This window comes from Entelurus aequoreus, linkage group LG11 (genome assembly GCF_033978785.1).
Source record: "Entelurus aequoreus isolate RoL-2023_Sb linkage group LG11, RoL_Eaeq_v1.1, whole genome shotgun sequence".
In the NCBI taxonomy this organism is placed as follows: Eukaryota; Metazoa; Chordata; class Actinopteri; order Syngnathiformes; family Syngnathidae; genus Entelurus; species Entelurus aequoreus.
The window spans coordinates 39,629,116-39,652,680 of NC_084741.1; the positions used below are offsets into that span (position 1 = coordinate 39,629,116).

The 23,565-nt window shown below is 39.0% G+C and overlaps 1 protein-coding gene across 4 annotated transcripts in view; it reads left to right on the forward strand.

The window, feature by feature from the left end:
• The window catches only part of ptprub (protein tyrosine phosphatase receptor type Ub), a 528,033-nt gene that overhangs the window by 337,337 nt on the left and 167,131 nt on the right, over nucleotides 1-23,565 (forward strand). For all 4 annotated transcript variants that reach the window (XM_062063249.1, XM_062063250.1, XM_062063251.1 and 1 more), the window contains exons 6-7: nucleotides 2,323-2,497; nucleotides 8,828-9,121. In XM_062063249.1, the coding sequence (XP_061919233.1) occupies nucleotides 2,323-2,497; nucleotides 8,828-9,121 (469 nt within the window). The remainder of the gene's footprint in view (nucleotides 1-2,322; nucleotides 2,498-8,827; nucleotides 9,122-23,565) is intronic.

Here is a 23,565-nt window from a genome sequence, read left to right on the forward strand (position 1 = left end):
GTTTTATGTTCATACATGATTATTTATAGTCAATACAAATCTTTACATAACTTGTAAAATAATAACCATTTCTTAATTTCCTAGTTATAAACATACTTGAACTGCATTTGTTTTGCTTGTGTCTCTTATGAACTCAAGCTCTCATTGCTAAAGAGTACCGGTAATACAGTAAACCCTCATTTATCAATGTTAATTGGTTCTGGGTTTATGGTAAATACCTTTTGGTGATGTAGGAATTGTTAGTTATAAATTGAATATTGTATATAAAAAAAGCAAAGTGATCCTATTGTATACATGGTAAAATTAGTTTTTATTGTAAAAAGAAATGGCAGCTCAGTTGCCAGGATGTTACCTTCAAAGTAACAGATGTTCCTGTTTTTCCATTCAAAGTAATGCACTGGAAGCAAACAGATGTTATGGTAAAAAAAATGTTTACCATAAAAATATAGTGGTACTGCTTTTCAATGTACAGTAATTTGCCATAAAAACAACAGTAGTTGTTATGGTATGAAAAAAACTGGCAGCTCACTAACCATTAATTTACTGTAAAAATACCAGTGGTATTTTTTTTCTATTTACAGCCATGCACTGTAGAAAACAGCCACCGTAGATTTTACATTAAAAAAACAAACAAAAAACTGGTAGTTTATACGCCACACTTTTCCTGTAAAAATGACAGTCAAACCTTTTTTTTTTAATTTACATTATGGCTCTGTAAAAACAACACTGTAGATGTTATGGTAAAAAATAACTGAAAAATTCGACTGAAAAAATATCAATGGGACTGTTTTTCAATTTATAGTAATGCATTGTAAAAACAATGACCATAGAATTTACGATAAAAACAAAAACCAACTAGCAGCTCATTCGCAAAATTTTACGGTAAAAATAACATTGGTATTGTTTTTGAAGTCAAGTGAATTATATTTATATAACACTTTTATCTAGAGCAGTCCATCTCAAATACGGGGGCGGGCTCCCCCTGGGGGTAGGGGGGTGTGTGGTGCGATGCCAGGGGATGACCTCGGGGAACAAGCTTTTTTTTGGCGTACCAGAATATGATGAAGAGTATGTAGCACTTGGCTTCACTGTAATAATGTTAATAAGCTCACAATGTCGTGCAGAGGTATAGTTATAACATTTTTACTGACACATTATACTATTTTAGTCATAGTGGAGACTGGGGGGGCACAACATTTGTTTTTCTTCCTGGGGGGCGTAAAACATTTTTTTTAAGAAGCACTAATCTAGAGACTCAAAGTGCTTTACATAGTGCACCCATTATCTACATCTGTAAGCTACATATAAACCAGTGTGGGTGGCACTGAGAGCAGGTGGGTTAATGTGGGTTAGGTGACTTGCCTAAGGACACAGCGGCAGTGACTAGATTGAACCTGGAACCTTCAAGTTGCTGGCATGGCCAGCCGCCACAAGTTTTTCAATTTACACATTGCAAAAACACTGTAAAATTTACGACACAATTCTGGTAGCTAAACTTTACGAAAAATCGACAGTTTTTTTTAACTGTAGACAATTGTATTTATTTCCCCAATTTTCACAACTCTGACAAAAGAAACAAACCAAGGCCACTGTAGAGGACGCTAGTGAAGGAAGATGTACGGCACCCCGGTCCTTAGCTTTCTGGAAATGTGGCCCCCAAAACAATTTAGTTTAATATCCCTGCCTAGTGTGTTACACAAGTAATATTAAAGTCTGAAATGGGCCTAAGTGCCACCTTTATTAAAAAGGGAAAACATTCTCAGATTATTTTATATCATAAACCACTGGTCCACAGGGTTGTTGTGATTGGACTTGTAAGGATTCCTTTGCACATTGTATATTTATTGCCTCACGACTAGCAGAGCTATAAGAGTGGATAAAAGAGAATACTGGCTGCTCAGTGGCCTAGTGGTTAGAGTGTCCGCCCTGAGATCGGTGGATCGTGAGTTCAAACCCCGGCCTAGTCATACCAAAGACTATAAAAATGAGAACTATTACCTCCCTGCTTGGCACTCAGCATCAAGGGTTGGAATTGGGGGTTAAATCACCAAAAGGATTCCCGGGCGCGGCCACCGCTGCTGCTCACTGCTCCCCTCACCTCCCAGGGGGTGAGGGTGATGGGTCAAATGCAGAGGATAATCTCACCAAACCTAGTGTGTGTGACAATCATTGGTACTTTAACTTTAACCATCTACCTTTTCGATTATATTTTTTGTGCTACTTTTAAAACCTAAAAGGGAAAAACCTTCCTGCATTTTCAACAGAGAAGTGTCATAAACAAATACCTTGCCTTCACTGACCGTGTCCTTTCCTGTCTTTCAGAGACACAATGGGGAGATTTTAACATCAGCGTCGGTCAAACACCTCAGTCACCGGCGCTTTGTGGTATTGTTCCAGCTAGACAGCGTTCAGAGGTCAGATCAAGACCTTTACCGTTGTGTCACGCAGTCTCCCAGGGGATCAGGGGTCTCCAACTTTGCTGAACTCATCGTCAAAGGTAAAGTTTGTGTCCTGTATTATATTCCACACTGTCCTCTCATCTTGTTTGATATACAGTAGTACCTAGCTTAATTGGTTCTGGGACGGACCTCTTAACTTGAAAAACATGTATCTCAAATAATAATAATAATAGTAATGGATTAGATTTTATATTACGCTTTTCTATTATTAGATACTCAAAGCGCTCACAGAGAAGTGGGAACCCATCATTCATTCAAACCTGGTGGTGGTAAGCTACATTTGTTCAACGTTGCTCATTGGAATGAATTTAAATGAATTTAATTGGCGTCCCAAAACAGCACAATTTTAACATGTAACCTGCCTTTTAAGAATAAAACAAATCTTTTAGATAAGAAATATTATATAAAAATAATACAATAGAATGTACTACAAACCACTGCAGTACTTTTATGAAGTAATGTAATGATAATGTAGAGCATTTACCTTGGAGAGTGGACTTTTACAGGTATCTCCTTCCACCTGCTTCTTTGTCAAATACACCATCAGCAGCTTCTCCTTATTTTCGTGGATACATGTCCGCCGTTTGGATATTATTTTAACATCCTTGTCTGGTGTTGGACTATTTCTGCTTCTGTTTGGTGCAGACTAGCGGTGACACACCCGAAATGCTTCACCAAGCATTTTTGATGATTTTTTTTTCATTTAAAGGCCTACTGAAATGAGATTTTCTTATTTAAACGGGGATAGCAGGTCAGTTCTATGTGTCATACTTGATCATTTCGCAAAATTGCCATATTTTTGCTGAAAGGATTTAGTAGAGAACCTCGACGATAAAGTTCACAACTTTTGGTCGCTGATAAAAAAGCCTTGCCTGTACCGGAAGTAGCGGGACGTCACAGGTTGTGGAGCTCCTCACATCTGCACATTGTTTACACTCATGACCACCAGCAGCGAGAGCGATTCGGGCCGAGAAAGCGACGATGACCCCATTAATTTGAGCGAGGATGAAAGATTTGTGGATGAGGAAAGTGAGAGTGAAGGATTAGAGGGCAGTGGAAGCGATTCAGATAGGGAAGATGCTGTGAGAGGCGGGTGGGACCTGATATTCAGCTGGGAATGACTAAAACAGTAAATAAACACAAGACATATATATACTCTATCAGCCACAACACAACCAGGCTTATATTTAATATGCCACAAATTAACGCATAATAAACACCTCCCCCCTCCCGTCCATATAACCCGCCAATACAAATCAAACACCCGCACAACACACTCAATCCCACAGCTCAAAATACCGTTCACCTCCGCAAAGTTCATACAGCACATATATTTCTCCAAAGTTACGTACGTGACATGCACATAGCGGCACGCACGTACGGGCAAGCGATCAAATGTTTGGAAGCCGCAGCTGCGTACTCACGGTAGCGCGTATCCAACTCAAAGTCCTCCTGGTAAGAGTCTCTGTTGTCCCATCTCCACATGCATGCGTATCCAACTCAAAGTCCTCCTGGTAAGAGTCTATGTTGTCCCAGTTCTCCACAGGCCAATGGTAAAGCTTGACTGTCATCGTTCGGGAATGTAAACAATGAAACACCGGCTACGACGTAGCCGCTACATGTTTTTGTTGCTGCAGCCGGCCGCTAATACACCGCTTCCCACCTACAGCTTTCTTCTTTGCTGTCCTCATTGTTCATTAAACAAATTGCAAAAGATTCACCAACACAGATGTCCAGAATACTGTGGACTTTTGCGATGAAAACAGACGACTTAATAGCTGGTCACAATGCTGTCCCAAAATGCCCGCTACAATCCGTGACGTCACGCGCAAACGTCATCATACAGAGACGTTTTCAGCAGGATATTTCGCGGGAAATTTAAAATTGCACTTTACTAATCTAACCCGGCCGTATTGGCATGTGTTGCAATGTTAAGATTTCATCATTGATATATAAACTGTCAGACTGTGTGGTCGGTAGTAGTGGGTTTCAGTAGGCCTTTAAATGAATATCATCCATTTATTTTTCTTCTCAGCCCTGTCCTTCTCACTCACTTTCTACTTTCCAATGACTGGAAAACACAAAGTTATTTCCATTTCTAGCCTTAAGCTAATGCTAGCAAGTAAGACCAGATATTTTAGGCGGATCTTTTGGGGTTCACTGTGGCTCACGCCAACCAACGGCGAGGAGGCTTGTAAACAGACTGTTGCCTGCAACTTAAATATAACAATTAGCCAAGAGATACCTCTTATCTCAAAACACTCTAAAATTGGGGCACTCTTAAGCTGAAGTACCACTGTTTTCTGGAATACGTCCTGTTCCTCTGCGCTGTGCGAAAAAAGAAATTAAAAAAAAAACTTCGGCTGGGGATCTATTGGACACAAAACACCTTAATCACCAAAGCGTGCAGCTTTGGACTCACATGGAAGCTCTCGGGATAGGGAATCCAATCTTCCTGACATGTGTTTCGGAGCTGGAATCAAATAGGCTGCCATCGCCAGCTTCTCATCCCCCTGTCAAAAAGCTGCTCACTTGCCCTGGTCTCCTGCAGCCCTGTCATATCATGTACCGCAGATGGTGACCTCACTCCCATTACTCACTCCAACCCCACAGCCTGACACCACTTTGACAGCATAGTAATGACATGACTGCGAGGTGGTTTGCTGGCAAAACAAATCAGGCCTCGGCAGAAGGACAACGAGAAGTGGAAATAAGGATGCGACACATTGTAAATTCCTCCTGTGCTGACCTTTTAGCTTTACATTTTCGACCAAACAAGTAGAGGATGACATACGAGATGAGTTCTCCTGTGTGTGGTGACAGTAGTTTATCATTCAGACATAGACAGTACCTCACAAGTGGGACACACAGTGTATCTTTCCAAGGGACAATACCATAGAATTGAAACCTAGATAAACTAAGTTGAGAGTAGTATGTGTGCAGCTTGTGTATTTTAACTATTCCCTGAAAATTACCCCTTGGGGAGACACATACACACACAAAAGTATCAAAAATGTGTACTATTGAGTACAGGTATCAATTCCTAGGTGACGGGGATTGGTACCATATCGGTTCAAATGTAAAAGGTACCCATCCCTAATTGGGACACCCTTATTATTTTTACATGTAAGTCATGTTTGCAATTTATTTATAGATAGGTAGATAGATAAATGTTATTGTCTGTCCCAACAGAGACCGACATTCTCCTATTACAGGCTACACCAGGGGTCCCCAAACTACGGCCCGTGGGAAGACACAAGTTTACTGAGACTAGGAGGTTGTGAGTTCAAACCCCGGCCGAGTCATACCAAAGACTACAAAAAATGGGACCCATTGCCTCCCTGCTTGGCACTCAGCATCAAGGGTTGGAATTGGGGATTAAATCACCAAATGATTCCTGAGCCTGGCCCACGCTGCTGCCCACTGCTCCCCTCACCTCTCAGGGGGTGAACAAGGGGATGGGTCAAATGCAGAGGATAATTTCACCACACCTAGTGTGTGTGTGACAATCATTGGAACTTTAACTTTAACTTTAACTTTATATATATATTGTTTTTAATTATTTTTTTTAAAATCAATTTTCTACCGCTTGCTACTCTCGGTGTCGCCTATCTGCTCAGGCAAATCTTATTGTCTAAAAATGCATTTTCCCAGTGATACGTGACATCATCGCGCTTGCGCCGCAGTGTCGGCGTCGAGTGTGCGGCAGCTCTTTCAGTCAATTAGCGTGCGAGGAAGTTATATGTATACATATATATATATATATATATATATATATACTGTACATACACATACAGCCTATATATATATATATATATATATATATATATATATATATATATATATATATATATATATATATATACATACATACATACACACACAGCCTATATACATATATGTATATATATATATATATATATATATATATATATATATATATATATATATATATATATATATACATACACACCTATATATATATATATATATATATATATATATATATATATATATATATATATATATATATATATATATATACACACACACAGCCTATATATATATATATATATGTCTTAATTAGATTATCCAAAAAATAGTGCTCGATACCGTGGTAGAGCGCAATATATGTATGTGTGGGAAAAAAATCACAAGACTGCTTCATCTCTACAGGCCTGTTTCATGAGGGGTTCCCTCAATCATCAGGAGATTATATATATATATATATATATATATATATATATATATATATATATATATATACATATATATATATATATATATATATATATATACAGCATACTTGCCAACCTTGAGACCTCCAATATCGGGAGGTGGGGGGAGGGGGGGCTTGGTCGGGGGTGGGGGGCGTGGTCGGGGCGTGGTTGGGGGCGTGGTTAAGTGGAGAGTATATTTACAGCTAGAATTCACCAACTCAAGTATTTCATATATATATATATATATATATATATATATATATATATATATATATATATATATATATATATATATATATATATATATATATATATATATACAGTATATATATATATATATATATATATATATATATATATATATATATATATATATATATATAAATACTTGACTTTCAGTGAATTCTAGCTATATATATATTTATTTTATTATATATATAAATAAAAGAAATACTTGAATTTTAGTGTTCATTTATTTACACATATACACACACACACACACAACACTCATCTACTCATTGTTGTACTTGAAAGTACAATGCTTTGTTAAGGGTTGAATTGTCCATCCTCTTTCTATTCTCTGTCACTATTTTTCTAACCATGCTGAACACCCTCTCTGATGATGCATCGCTGTGTGGCACGCACAAAAGTGCTTTCATCAAATGCACGAGAGTGTGGAATCTTCCATCTCTCCCTAGCATGGCCCAAAACCGGTCAATCCTTGCTTCCTGGGGAAGATCTTCCCTGGCAAGCAATTGGTACTCCAGTACTTGTACCCAGAGGCTGGTCAGGTCCAATCGCAGCTGCGGCAGACTTTTTTTTTTTTGGGCGTGGCCTCCAGCTCCGGCTGAATACCGGGAGTTTGTCGGGAGAAAATCTCTGTCGGGAGGTTGTCGGGAGAGGCGCTGAATATCGGGATTCTCCCGCTGAAAACGGGAGGGTTGGCAAGTATGATATACAGTATATTGGGGACCCCTGGGCTACACAATAAACCCAACTTACATTAAAGACAAAAAGTGCAGTACCTTAAAAGAGGACTGTTAAAAACAAGCAGCTTCTAAAAGGGGGTGTCTGTTTGATTTTATTCAGAATTAGAGGGAATGAAGGATTTTTTGTAGATGTTATTGCGGGCCAGTGGGACTTTGTAGCGTCTGCCTTAAATAAAAGTAAATAAGAAGGAAACAAAGCAACAAACTAAGAGCATAAAACAGTAAGTAACATTAATAATTGACTTATTATTGCAGCAACAGTATATAATAGTTAAATAGCGAAATAATGTATGTAGGAGGGAATGTAATAATAATAATACATATTAATAAAAACAATTTATGAATTAAGGAATGGAGGAATAATTAACCGTACAGTACCTCATTTTAAACTGGCTTATGTCAGACATTGCTTGAGTTCTTCACTCAGCCCGTGCCATAATCTTTTAAAGTATAGTCAAAAAACTTTGATACAGGCACTTAATCAGAATTGGGCACTTTGAGCTGCAATGTAAATGCAGCAATTTTTAAATTTAAACTGCTCCTGCCTCTGTATTAAATATGGCATTTTCATTGTGGTGGGCAGTCATTAGTGACCCAAAGCTGCAGAGCTGTCTGTGTAGCAATCCTGTTACAAGAAGGTCCACATAAGACAGGGGCGCCTCTGCTGGAATGACAGATTAGTCACAGCCACAGATCCAACTCTGATCTTTTCCTGTGCTTTGTCCTCATGTCTTTAGCGTTCCCATCTCTTCCTCACACCGTTGCCCATGTAATTGTTCAGCAGCTTAGATGTGCCAGTAAATGACCGTTGGGCTTGAAATAATCCCCCGTGTGCTATCGCAACTGACAGTATAAAGAGAGTTTCTTATTTCCGTGTGAAACGGATGAACAGCGCCTAACTTTTCTGTGGCAAAGGTCGTTGCTTTTGTGTTCACACCTGTTTTTTCCCCATTGTGTATTCTAAGTGTATGCAAGGCTCTAAATGTCTTGTTAATGGGTGTAACAAATCAGCTATTTGAACGCAGTTTGACCTGCTCACATCATATAGTCTCCTGGGATCCATTCTATCCTCTCCGGGCTTCTCCAAGTGAGGACTCTGTTTTCATGCAACTGATGAGGTAAATCGAACCCAACTGATTTTTTCCTTTTCCCCTGACAGTACCCCCATCCCCTATCGCGCCACCTCAGCTGCTACGTGCCGGCTCCACTTACCTAATCATCCAGCTCAACACCAATTCTATCCTGGGAGATGGACCCATTATTAGGAAGGAGATTGAGTACCGTGCCAGCCAGTCTCCATGGTCCGAGGTGCATGGAGTCAACATGGTCACCTACAAGCTGTGGCACCTAGATCCGGACACAGAGTACCACATCAGTGTGCTGTTGACCCGGCCTGGAGATGGAGGCACAGGCCCCCCTGGACCTCCACTAGTGAGCAGGACCAAGTGTGCAGGTGAATTCATATAGCGTTTTATAATTTGAAGCCACGCTGCCGTGATCGCTAAATGAAAGTTCAGGTGTGTGTGTAACAATGACAATCACAGTCATTTATAAAGCCAAGCAGTTCACTTTAACGCCTGACTACAAACATGAAATTGCTTTTGTTCCTGACAGCTGCTGCTGACTCGCAAAGTGTTGCCGATAAAAACAAACCTCCCACCACAGGCTTTCGTCCATACGTTATTGACTTTTAAGCTCACTTACACCGCTTCAATGGCAGGGGAGTGAAACTGGATTTGAATTGTGCTTGTATGCCGTGTAAATAACTGTATACTGACCTCCACTTAAAGGGGACTTATGATGATTTTATTCTACATTTAAAACACTTCCTTGTGGTCGTCCAGATAATATGTATTCCCAGCAGGCGCAATACATTGATTATACATACACATCCTTTAAAGGCCTACTGAAACCCACTACTACCGACCACACAGTCTGATAGTTTATATATCAATGATGAAATCTTAACATTGCAACACATGCCAATACGGCCGGGTTAACTTATAAAGTGCAATTTTAAATTTCCCGCTAAATTTCCGGTTGAAAACGTCTATGTATGATGACGTATGCGCGTGACGTCAATCGTTGAAACGGAAGTATTTGGACGCCATTGAATCCAATACAAAAAGCTCTGTTTTCATCTCAAAATTCCACAGTATTCTGGACATCTGTGTTGGTGAATCTTTTGCAATTTGTTTAATGAACAATGAAGACTGCAAAGAAGAAAGTTGTAGGTGGGATCAGTGTATTAGCGGTTGGCTGCAGCAACACAAACAGGAGGACTTTGAGGTGGATAGCAGACGCGCTATCCGACGCTAGCCGCCGACCGCATCGGTGATTGGGTGAAGTCCTTCGTCGCACCGTTGATCGCTGGAACGCAGGTGAGCACGGGTGTTGATGAGCAGATGAGGGCTGGCTGGCGTAGGTGGATAGCTAATGTTTTTAGCATAGCTCTGTGAGGTCCCGTTGCTAAGTTAGCTTCAATGGCGTCGTTAGCAACAGCATTGTTAACCTTCGCCAGGCTGGAAAGCATTAACCGTGTATTTACAGGTCCATGGTTTAATAGTATTGTTGATCTTCTGTCTATCCTTCCAGTCAGGGGCATATTTCTTTTGTTTCTATATGCAGTTAAGCCCGATGCTATCACGTTAGCTCCGTAGCTAAAGTGTTTCGCCGATGTATTGTCGTGGAGATAAAAGTCACTGTGAATGTCCATTTCGCGTTCTCGACTCTCATTTTCAAGAGGATATAATATCCGAGGTGGTTTAAAATACAAATCCGTGATCCACAATAGAAAAAGGAGAGAGTGTGGAGTCCAATGAGCCAGCTTGTACCTAAGTTACGATCAGAGCGAAAAAAGATGCGTCCTGCACTGCACTCTAGTCCTTCACTCTCACGTTCCTCATCCACGACTCTTTCATCCTCGCTCAAATTAATGGGGTAATCGTCGCTTTCTCGGTCCGAATCGCTCTAGCTGCATTGAAAACAATGGGGAAATGTGAGGAGCCTTTCAACCTTTGACGTCACGCTACTTCCGGTACAGGCAAGGCTTTTTTTATCAGTGACCAAAAGTTGCGAACTTTATCGTCGATGTTCTCTACTATATCCTTTCAGCAAAAATATGGCAATATCGCAAAATGATCAAGTATGACACATAGAATGGTTCTGCTATCCCCGTTTAAATAAAAAAAAAATTCATTTCAGTAGGCCTTTAAAATCGTTGTAAAATCGTTTTATTTGTAAATTGAGACAATGTTCAAAGGTCAAATAAATGTCAGAACCCAACATTGATTAAACGTTGTTAAAAAGCATGTTGTTTCTACATTATGTTTGAGTTGCTCAACGTAAGAACCTAATACAACAAGTTCTCAACGTTGTTTTAATGTCTTGTGCCTGCTGTGTCGGTTGTGCCTTGGTGTAAATGTTGCGTGAATTTTGCTCCACAGTCACTTCTATAACCCGTGTTTTGAGTCTGTCTGTGAGGTGTTCTATTGTTGAGGCGTTCCCAGATTACAAATATAACCAAGCCCCACCCTCTCCAAAAGTATAATAATTTATTTAAAAAAAAAAAAATACATTCAGGGTTTCCCCACCACAACAAAATATTAGCCGCAACATTCTAAAAATGAGTTTGTTTTTTTACGTGAAAATATATTAGTGTACTATAATGTATTGTAGCCTCCAGAAGAAGACACACAAAGTCCGACGCACTTTTAATTTTTATTGACAATCTTATCCAGCCTTATTCCAACACGCAATCACACCTGTGCACATACGTCCGCTTCCGCGTCACATACACACAAAAACACTTTGTCATTCCCCACCAACACAATGTTATCAAGACCATGGGAACTCGGATTGTCCAGATACCAATATTTTGATACCGTTACCAAAATGTATTTTGATACTTTTCGATACTTTTCAAAATAAAGAGGACTACAAACAATGTCATTATTGGCTTCATTTTAACAGATAATTTTACGATACATGAAACATATGTTTTTTATTGCACTCAAATAACTATTTTGGAAGATTAAAATACAATTAAATGGCATTAAACACACTCTGCTTTTATTGTTGCGCTCAAAGAACAATTTCCAATTTTCTATTATACATATAATCTACCATAATCTAGAATTATGTTAGATTCGAAAATACAACTTTATTGATATTATATTAAATGCTTCATGGTTTATGTTTGCTACTCTTGGCTCTGCTTTAAGACAAATGCAATTTATTAGTACATATAAAAAACAATACTATGGGTGTGACAAATTGTTCAAGATACAACAGAAGTTGTAGGAATTTGTAACAAAATGTTGTCATTTCACTCCCATTAGTTTACGTTGCGTGGGTGGTTTTGACTTCGCTAATAATTGTCAACAAGCCAGCTGTGTGCACGTCTACATGTCTGAATGTACACACGAGGGGAGCTAGTTAACTACATTACTTTTAAACTCCTTGTGCCGGTCTGGATGATTGTTATTTAAATGTTTACCTAAATTTGAAGCAAATATTATAATACTTACAGTAAATGCCACCTTTGGGGAGGCATGTTTTAGTGTCACCTTTTAATGCTAGCTTTTTACACTAAATAAAAATATAAACGCAACACTTTTGTTTTTGCTCCCATTTTCATGAGTTGAACTCAAAGATCTAAAACTGTTACTATATACACAAAAGACCTATTCCTCTCAAATATTGTTCACAAATCTGTCTATATCTGTGTAAGTGAGTACTTTTCTTTTGCCAAGATAATCCATCCCACCTCACAGGTGTGGCATATAAAGACGCTAATTAAACAGCATGATTATTGCACAGGTGTGCCTGGCCACTATAAGTCCACTCTTAAATGTGCAGGTTTACGACACAGCACAATGCCACAGATGTCAAAAGTTTTGAGGGAGCGTGCAGTCGGCATGCTGACTGCAGGAATATCCACCAGAGCTGTTGCCCGTGAATTAAATGTTCATTTCTCTACCATAAGGCGTCTCCAAAGGCGTTTCAGATAATTTGGCAGTACAGCCATCCGGCCTCATAACCGCAGACCACGTGTAACCCCACCAACCAGGACCTCCACATCCAGCAGGTGCACCTCCATGATTGTATGAGACCAGCCACCCGGACAGCTGCTGCAACAATTAGTTTGCATAACCAAATAATTTCTGCACAAACCGATGCGAAATCGTCTCAGGGAAGCTCATCTGCATGCTCGTCGTCGTAACTGACTTGAGTGGGCAAATGCTCACATTCAATGGCGTGTGGCACGCTGGAGAGATGTTCTCTTCACGGATGAATCCGGGTTTTCACTGTTAGGAGCAGATGGCAGGCAATGTGTATGGCGTAGTGTGGGAGAGTGTTTCGCTGATGTCAACATTGCGAATCAAGTGGCATTTTGAATGCACAGAGATACCGTGACGAGATCCTGAAGTCCATTGTTGTGCCATTCACCCGAGACCATCACCCCACGTTGCAGCGTGAAAATGCACGGCCCCATGTTGCAAATATATGTACACAATTCCTGGAAGCTGAAAACATCACAGTTCTTGCATGGCCAGCATACTCACCGGACATGTCACCCATTGAGCATGTTTGGGATGCTGTGGATCGGCGTACACGACAGCGTGTCCCAGTTCCTGCCAATATGCAGCAACTTCGCACAGCCATTGAAGAGGAGTGGTTCAACATTCCACAGGCCACAATCAACAACCTGATCAACTCTGAAATGTGTTGCACTGCGTGAGACAAATGGTGGTCACACCAGATACTGACGGTTTTTCTGACCCCCCCAGACCTCCAATAAAGCAAAACTGCACATTTCAGAGTGGCCTTGTGTTGTGGGCAGCCTAATGCACACCTGTGCAATAATCATGCTGTTTAATCAGCTTCTTGATATGCCACTCCTGTGAGGTGGGATGGATTATCTTGGCAAAGAAGAAATGCTCAATAACACAAATTTAGACAGATTTGTGAACAATATTTGAGAGGAGTAGGTATTTTGTGTATGTAATACAAGTTTTACATCTTTAAGTTCAACACATGAAAAATGGGAGCTAAAACAAAAGTGTTGCGTTTATATTTTCGTTCAGTATACAATAGCTTCGATCTTCCCGGGGCTAGAGATTCACAACTCAGATAGCAGGCCCATCAAATTTTGCACATGGATTTTCTCACTATTAAATATGGCCCTCAGAGAAAGAAAAAGGTTGCCTGGCACTAAGTTATTACTATCACCAGTTACTCCACTCACATGAGTGGTTGTAAGGAGCATTTAAATTGCTCAAAACAACACAACATGAATTTCAAATCTCCATTTTTATCATCTTTTTATTTGAAATCCAAACAAAGTTGACATTTTGACACGCTATATTGTTGTTTTCAAATAATACTCTAGAGAGATGAGTTGCATACTCTTTAATACACTTCCACAGGTAATGAACCATTTATGACATGCCAACTCAGAAATGGTGTAAAACAAAAATTGTATACCTCACCTAAACTGAACCAATAGACTTTGCTACTTTGAGTTATGTCATAAAAATGGATGATTGTGATATTGATTGATTCTCACTGATCAAAGCCAAGAGGGTGAACAGCAAAGTGCTCTCGCAATCTAAAGTTAAAGGACCGTATCATGACCATCTGGTAAAATTCAATAGGAGAAGAAGTGATTGACAAGTTTGGACTCAATCACTGTGACACACTGCTCTTCTAAGCAAAGCCATCACCAACATTCTCTGAATTCTGGAGCTGATAGGACAGAAAAGCAGACATTCTCCTGCCAGCATAACCGTATTGATTTGACGGTTATTTGACAGAGCATTTGTAAGAACTGGCTGACTATTATAGCTAGCCCAAAGCAGTCATCTTTTATATCTGTACTGAAGGAGAAATTACATTTTCTAAAGTGAAATGAAACTGCAACAAGGTGTAGGTGACTCTCAGGGTGAATTATCAATTACAATTCACACAGTTATACATTAATACATTTTAGACTATAGTGTTTCCCACAGTACTGCAAAACATCTCCACAAGGGTCCAAAAAGACCAGTGTCACTAGATTAGTTACTAGTTGTTTTTGTTTTATTTTGTAATAAAACAGAATCTAGAGGGGTCTGAATTCTCGCTAAATATAACAACGTCGCACAGTTGGCAACACATTCTTTGCCAGACATGTGCCTGTGATGCGTGTTAAAACAAAGTTACAATCCCATCTAGTTAGTTGGTAAGTTTATTTGAGCAGTTGGGTTGATATCAAACATGTAAATAGAAAAATAAATAAACAAGGCAAGTAGAAAAAAAAGCAACCCATTGCTCAAAAGGAGTAGGCTGAAGCATGTTGTTTATTTATGCCTACCCCTGACTTATATAGTCCAGTTTCCTGTAGCTACAGTTTATTTACAACCATTGATTTTCATTGAGTCAATACATGTTCAACAGATCACTATATATTTACAGTATTACATATATGTACAAACATACACACGACCAGAGCATATATACCTAAATGTACAGTATATTTATTATAACACACCCGGAGATAGTAGTTTCATTATATTTTTTAATGGTACATCTGAATAATTGTTCCTTCACACCTTACAGTATGCAATGCACTATGTTATTATTTTTTTATTTTTTTTAACTTTATTCAAGCTTTCTATAGTTTTCCATCTATATATTTAGATGCAAGCCAATATCATGTTTCTTTTTTTAATTTTTTTATTGATATCAGACTGATATTCAATATCAACATCAATCAATCAATCAATCAATCAATGTTTATTTATATAGCCCTAAATCACAAGTGTCTCAAAGGGCTGCACAAGCCACAACGACATCCGCGGTACAGAGCCCACATAAGGGCAAGGAAAAACTCACAACCCCAATGGGACGTTGATGTGAATGACTATGAGGAACCTTGGAGAGGACCGCATATGTGGCTGCTATAGCAGTTATTATAATTATTATTAGCTTGTTGACAATGAGTCAGAACTTCGAATTTTATAAGGTAATGATCGGACATTACTTTAGTGTACGGGAGTATCATAACTTTGGAGGTGGTAACGCCCCTGAGAAGCACTAGATCTATCGTATTACCGTTGCGATGCGTGGGTTCATGTATTATTTGTGTAAGACCACAGCTATCAATTATAGTCTGGAGCGCCACGCACTGAGGGTCCGATGTGGTATTCATATGGATATTAAAGTCCCCCATTATGATTATATTGTCGGCATGCGTCACTAGATCAGCAAAGAACTCTGAGAATTCACTGATAAAGTCCGAATAGGGCCCTGGGGGGCGGTAGATAACAGCCAAGTAGAGAGGCAGCGGTGTGACAGACCTCATAGTAAGCACCTCAAACGATTTATATTTATTATTTAGGTTAGGGGTAAGGTTAAAGTTTTCATTGTATATTAGTGCGACCTCCCCGACCCCTTTTAAGGGGACGGGCAATATGCACATTCGTATAGTTAGGAGGAGATGCCTCATTCAGCACAAAAAAATCATCTGGTTTGAGCCAGGTTTCGCTGAGACCAATGACGTTAAGATTGTTGTCTCTAATGACCTCATTAACTAATAACGTTTTGGAAGACAATGATCTTATGTTTAAAAAGCCCATATTATAGGTAGTGGGCTGTTTTGAGGAGTTTTTTGTTGAAATTATCTGTAGTAGCAATATTAATAATGTTAATCAGATTGGGACACCCTAAATGAAATGTTGCAATACAAGTACATTTGGATTCCTTGCTCATTTCAAAATTGCACTTTTGAGACTTTAAACTGCCAGATTTGTGACATTTTTAATAATGAAGTTGAATCATGATTACTATATTTCTTGGGCTTTAAACTTTTTTTTTCCCCCCAAGCTCTGAATCCTGCAGCTTAAACAAAGGTGTGGCTAATCTATCGATTTTTTCCGCTAACGGCTAAATTGTGGAATGCACAGAAATCAAACGATGTACTAAAATGATCCACTTTAAGAAGCTGTTCAAACTCAAAGTGTTTACAAAGTACACGGAAGGAGAATCCTGATAAACAATTTGAACGTTATTAAAAAGAAAAAATCTTATATAAGTATGAAGGAAAACATAAATTATTTTTCTGTTTTGTTTGATCAGCCGTTTTATTCCCTTGTTACAGCCACCGTTTGAAAACAATTTAGGTATGTAAATAAACATTTACAAAATCTTCCAATGTAAATATTTCATTTCAAAACATACCGGTATGTATGTGTATGCGGTTTACACTGTGGCTAATATATGAAAAAATATGTTTTTCTTCTAAAATTGAATGGTTGCAGCTTCTATACCGGTGTGGCTTATAGTTCGTAAAATACGGTAATTGATTTAGAAACCCAATGAATCGAAAACTAATCAATTTGGGCAACTGGCCATGATACCCTGCCCTGCTAGTTGGTAACGTTTTTTATGGAATTTGAAATATTTAAAATAGAAGGGATTCATGTTCTATTGCAAGTCTGTTTGCATTCCTGTGATGTGTAAGTTGTTGTCATTTCATAGCAGCCACTTTGTTTTAACAAAAACAAGTTTCCCATTTTAGAAACTGACGCATCAACTGTTTTAGATTCTGACTTGGATAAATGTGTTCCACTCTTCGACTACATGTATATTTGAATATGACTTATTGTCAGTTCTGTTGCTTAGAATGAATGGGTTGTCAGGCTGTCTTCAACATGAACCATGAGTCGTGGATGCTAACATCCCCCCCGCACTCCATGCCATCTGTCAATGTAGATGTGAAACACACAGGCAGCTGAGCAGGGTTCCACTGTTACCATAGTGTGCCACTGCAATGCCAATGTACACACACAGATGAAGACAGCCAGTCAGTACCACAGCCTATATTTGTACGTCGCTGACACACCAAACAGAGAGCTTTGTGCAGCCCTAAGGTAGTCGTCTTGTCTTTCATGGTCATCACTCTTTTCTATGCCCAACGGTCTTTTCCTGCCACACAACATCCCTCACAAATCTCTCTACTGTGCTCCACTGGAGCCTCACCGGGCCCCTCCAATGGCATATTAAAGCTATTCTTCTGTCCCCAAAGCCAAAAACAACCCTCATTCATCAGGAACCATGGGTGAGCTCATAACCCCCCCCCCCCCTGCTCATCCAAATGCCTGCACATCCCCACACCTGAAACACAGCAAATAACAATACTCGTAAGGACGTTTATAAAAGCCTCAAAAAAATAAAATGAGGAGGAGGATGAAGGGGTGGTGGAAGTATGTGTGTGACGGAGTATGTGGGTGAGATTCTCTCTGTGAGATTTTAATGTGTGCCATGAATGTGAGAAAGGTGAAGCAATAACGGCTTTTTAGTCGCTGGTATCAATGTTTGTGAAAGTTTTTAAACTCATTTAATGACACATTTACACTTCAATGACTGTAGCATTGCTTTGTTCAATTATGTGGGATGGGTAATGCAGCATGAAGGGAATTAATTCCATAAATGTCTCCAAAGTAATACAATATAGTTGGAATTCAACTAGATCAATTTATGTCCTGCTTTTATATTCAGCGACTACTGTATTGTGAAGTCATGTTAGTTGATTTAAAATGTTTCCAGCCATCAACTGAATGTTAAAGAAGAGAAAATAGGATGAATAATGTATAAGCAATAAAACAAATGGATCCACTGATTTATGAAATGAGTAACTGAAACTATATTTGGAGTGAAATAATTTTTGTATCACAAGGCAATGAAACAATTAATTGGCATTATGAAAATAAATATTCACAGCAAGCGAAGAAACTAAATTAAACCAACACAATCCATTTTGTGAGCCTGTCTAAATTTCAATGTGCTTCTATGTTTATTTACTTTAGTTTTTTGAGTTTTTTTATTTTGTGAATAATGAATTATATGCTCCAGCACCCCCCACGACCCCAAACGGGACAAGCAGTAGAAAATGGATGGATGAATAAAACCTTTATTGAATGTACAGGCAGTAATTTAAGTAACATGTTACTTTTCCAAATTACAAGTAGAAATTCAACCACAGTATTTTAAGACTAAAGTAATAAAAAACTAATGGGTGAGTACACATAGTTGTTTGTAACGATGGTATCAATTTCAAGTATGGTTGCACGTTCTATGATATACAGATGAAACTCAAAAAAAGTTGAATATTGTGCAAAAATGGTCTAATACACCTTGTGGTCGGAGGTGTATTAGGAGTTAATTTGTTTCGATAACTGGTTTCCAAGCCGGTCATTGCAGACAATCGGAAATATTAAACCTGCTCAACATTGATGACCAAAATGTTGGTAAAAAAAAAAATTGTGAATCGATACAAATGTTCACAGTAACGGTACCAAGTATAGTACCATACAATGCATACCATACCATACCAAATTGATATATCAGTATAGTAATAATAATAATAATATAAAGAAAATAATGAAATAACCAGAAATTATAGAATAGAATAAAAAGTACTTTATTGATCCCTGGTAGAAATTCAGCACCAATAGGTTTGTTCGTCAGTCGCAAGATTAAGAGCCTTTGTAAACTGTTTTGAAATGGTTCTATTATCATCTACATACCAAATAATATATTGTTATTAATATTATTATAGCAGGAGGCTGCATATATATGTATCGCAATATATATTTTAGGCCTCCCATCCCTAAATCCAAGTTTATTGTGATTGCACAGTGAGAAACATGTTCCCCAGTACAGGAAATGCTAACTTGCTGTCATCAGAATACCAGGTAGTGCAAACATTGCAATTAAAAATGTAATACAAAGTACAAAATATTGAAAATAAAACAAATGGATATCCTAAATATAGATAAATATTAACAATATTATTTAACAAGTATGCAAATATTTACAGTATGTGCGATTGAGATGTAAACATGGACGGTCCAGTATTGTGAGGTGATTTTATATTCAGTGCTCGTTCATTCTGAAGTCCTATCAGCTGTTAAGGAGTCTGTTGGTGGGGATGCAAGAGTTTATAAGTCTGCAGGTGCTGTATTTTATACTTCTATACCTCTGGTTTAAGGGTACAAGTATAAACAGTCCGCGTTGGAAGTTGAAGGGGGTTTTTGATGATGGAGGCCGCTCTCCTCTGGACTCTGGTTTAGCACAATAGATGCTCTGCATGGAGGGCAGTGATGTCTTTGTGATTTTCTCAGCAGTTTTTACTACTCTCTGCTGACATTTGCCGTCTCTCAAAGTCGTGCTGTTGTACCACATGTTGATGCAGCTGGTCAAGCTGCTCTCAAAAAGGCAGCTGCAGAAGTTGCTGAGGATTTTCGGTGAAAGGCCAAACTTTCTCAACGTCCTCCGAAATTCATTTGGGTTTTTTGCAGTTTTCGCATTGGTTTGCTGTTCTCAGCATTCTTGTCTTTGATCATTTGCTTGTTCCGCACTCCTGCGTAGTTGGATCAGCATTCACAGTTCTGGTCAGTGTGTGCAGAAGTGCTCCACTCGGTGACATTACAGTGAGATGCAACAATGCTAAACTTCTCCACCTGGTGCAGCTCACCTTCTTGACCTTCCTGCAGACACTAATCACAGTCTCCCCAGAGTTCCACCATGGACACCATCTGCTCTACAGTACTCCCGCTGACCCCACATTCCATCGCCCAATCCTTGTCGCCCCCTTGCTCTTGGCCTGATTAAGTTTAAGCATGAGGAAATTGATGGCAGAGTTGTTGTGGCGCGCTGGTAATTATCTGGTGAACAGAAGGGATATTTGGACAGTGCTGCTATTTTGGAGGAAAGCACAGTTTGACAGCTCCAAAACTCGTGCTCCGCCACTGTGACTAATCTGCATTGGTCGTGCACAATCTTCCCCTCCCTTCCAATCAGGCTGGCGAGCTGGCTCTACCATACCAATACACTTGCTTTTGGAACCGTGCTGCCACGGGCGGGTACTGTAAAACTAATCTCCGTGAATGTGAACACGGTCTGCGCCTGCCACTGATGACCATCCAGGTGTGCTTGATGAGCCATTTCTTTAATTATCAGCACGATGCACAAGCCCAGCTTGAAGCCCCTCAAATAAATCACAGTGGGGAGGTGAGCATTTTCGTACTGCAGGTGGTCCCAAAACTACTGTGCAGTAATGGGCCTCCACCTGGTGCTGGGTCACTGAACTTGGCCTAGAAAGCCCTCACCCATAATGCTTTTGGTCTGGCAAGGGAGCCAAAACTGAAGGCGGACTTTAATTAGTCTTTTTGCTTTAAGGCTGCAGTGGAACCTCAATTCTAATGTGGCTGATAGCTTGTAAAATTTAGAGTTTTGGATAATCATACACAAAATGCTTTATCCTTTAGACTTTTGTGGCTTTCATCAACACCTTTTTTTCATCCAGCAGTTTCAGTACCATGCCAGTCCAACATGATCCAGAGTGGCAATGTTACTTGTATTTTTTTTAACTTTTAGGATGCGTTCACACCAGTTATTTGATTCCCTAAAACGGTCTCCTGTTCGTTTGCTCTGCTGGTAAGATATGTTTGGTCAAATGTAAATACAATTAGACTTAGACTTCCTTTTTTTTTAACTTTACAGTACAGATAAGAACAACATTTCGTTGCATTAGCTCGTTGTAATGCAGGATAAAAGAGCAATAAGGTGCATATATAAATAAGTAGATTACTGTACAGATAAATATATTGTACTTTTGCATATGCATCCACATTTATGGATTGATGTTATATTGTCTTTATATTTCAGTGAGTTAATTGGTTAATTGTGTAGGTGGAGTCTACTCTGGTGTGCCTTCCCTTAACTGTGAATGCCAACTGCTCCAAAACAGCACATGTGATGTCACCAAATGCGACTGAAACTTGCCGATAGGTAGAAATCTGAGTGAAAATCATCAACAATAACAATAAAATGTAAGCGTAGAAGCGTCAATACAGTTGTCAAACATAAAAAACATCAAGTTGACAGCCTGTGCTTTAGCTCGGTGCCGAGCGCGCTTATGTCTCACTCAAAAAGATCCAGGTTCGAGTCCTGGGCAGAACAGAAGCAGCGGCTTGACCAGATTTCAGGGCGGTGACCCCGATGAGAGTGACTTTTTTCTCAAAAGGCCATCTGTTTGCTTATTCGCTGCGCATATACTGTATGTCAGCAGCCAAGACAGGCTTTTGTAACCTGTGTTAAAAAGGTTTTATAAATGTTGCATTGCGAGAATCGGTTTGTATCGAGGACCGTGTTGACTCGAGTCACCCCAAGTATCCGAATCTACTCAAATCGTGAGTTGTTGCAACATTCCCATCCCTACTACTAAGTTAGCATGTGCCTTGTGGATGTTATAGTCACATGTAGCACAGACAAAAATGATCCCTAAACTTCCCCATTTGCTTCTTTTTTTACAGAAAAATGTCACTGCGGTAAAAAAAAAAAAAAATCACATTTGGAGTGCAATTGCCAGAAACAAGGCAGATAACCCCAGCTAGCTGCTGCCAAACTGAGGCAGAGTGACAGCCAAGGCAAAACAAATAAACAGATGCTAGAAAAGTGGAACTGCAATGACTTCATTAAGCGATCAGACACACTGGCATCCGTTGGTTTAGCCTGTAGCAAACTGTTATGAAGCTGTTGTCATTGATACGGTATAATAAAAAATACAGGACAAAGTGCGTCCCTTGACAGCTTAATACGGAGCGAGTACATTTGTACCTAAATACATGACAAATCCTTTTTCAAGAGACTGTTAGCAAACCTATTACTGACACAACCTTTGAGCCAGGGATCGAACCTGTGTCCTTGTCACAATAGACACAATTGTATACCATAACACCACTGGGGATACATTTGTAATTATATTCTCTCATTGGTGACAGAGCTGGGAATAACACCGTTAGTTTTCCTTATTTTCCTTTCCATTGGCTGGGTAGAATTTAGCTAGAATCAAGCAGTTTTATGTCGACAGAGGACTGTGATTTAGATCTTTTGTGACCGGTGTTGTGCACTTGAGAAGATATAGACTTCTACGTTAGCATGTTAGGCTAGCCACTGCCGGGGAAGCTGCCATGTGCTTGTCATGTGCGATCAAAAGATTTTAATGTCTTGCATTGCAATAGTGGTTGACTTCTTTTAAAATGTGTGTGATAAATTATGTTAGAATGAAATAAGCTGCATCGGGCTTAGATTTGTTATTAAAGTTGATAGTGTTTTAACATATTAATATTAGAATGGGTAACTTCTGCGTGTACTTGTATGAAACTGAATAATGATACCTAAAGCCTTGGCTAAAGGTTTTATGGTGGTGACACTTTTGACTCTGGAACACATTTTTCAATTTAGGATTATTATGCCTTCCGTCCAAATGCAGCAGGGATAGGCTCCAGCACCCCCCGCAACCCTGAAAGGGACAAGCTGTAGAAAATGGATGGATGGATGGATTAAACTTGATCTTTTTCCTTCGGTTTTTTATTTTCACTGAATAATCCTAACATTCTTCATTATTTTCTTTTGCAATAAATGGCAATAATGTAACATTTAGACACAGGAAATGAACAAACTATTGTTAATTGACGTTATGCAGATGCTCCTATTATGACAGGTTGAATTATGCAAGTTTATGCATGTTAGCATTCAAGCATGCTAGTGTGCTAGCCCTAACCGGTTTATAAAAATGAATCATTATTATATATATCGTATCAATCATGATTATATGATATATCATATCAATCAAATCATATCAATCAATCATATCAATCAATCATCAATCATATCATATCAATTAAATCATATCAATCATGATTTCACAATAATTGTGATTTAATACAGTGATACTAACCGTGATTTATCATTACTACGGATTATCGTTACATCCCTGCTGTGTTCCCTACTTTGTTATAAAAGCAATGTTTGAAAAAGTGTATGATTTAACTCACCAGTTCAACAGGA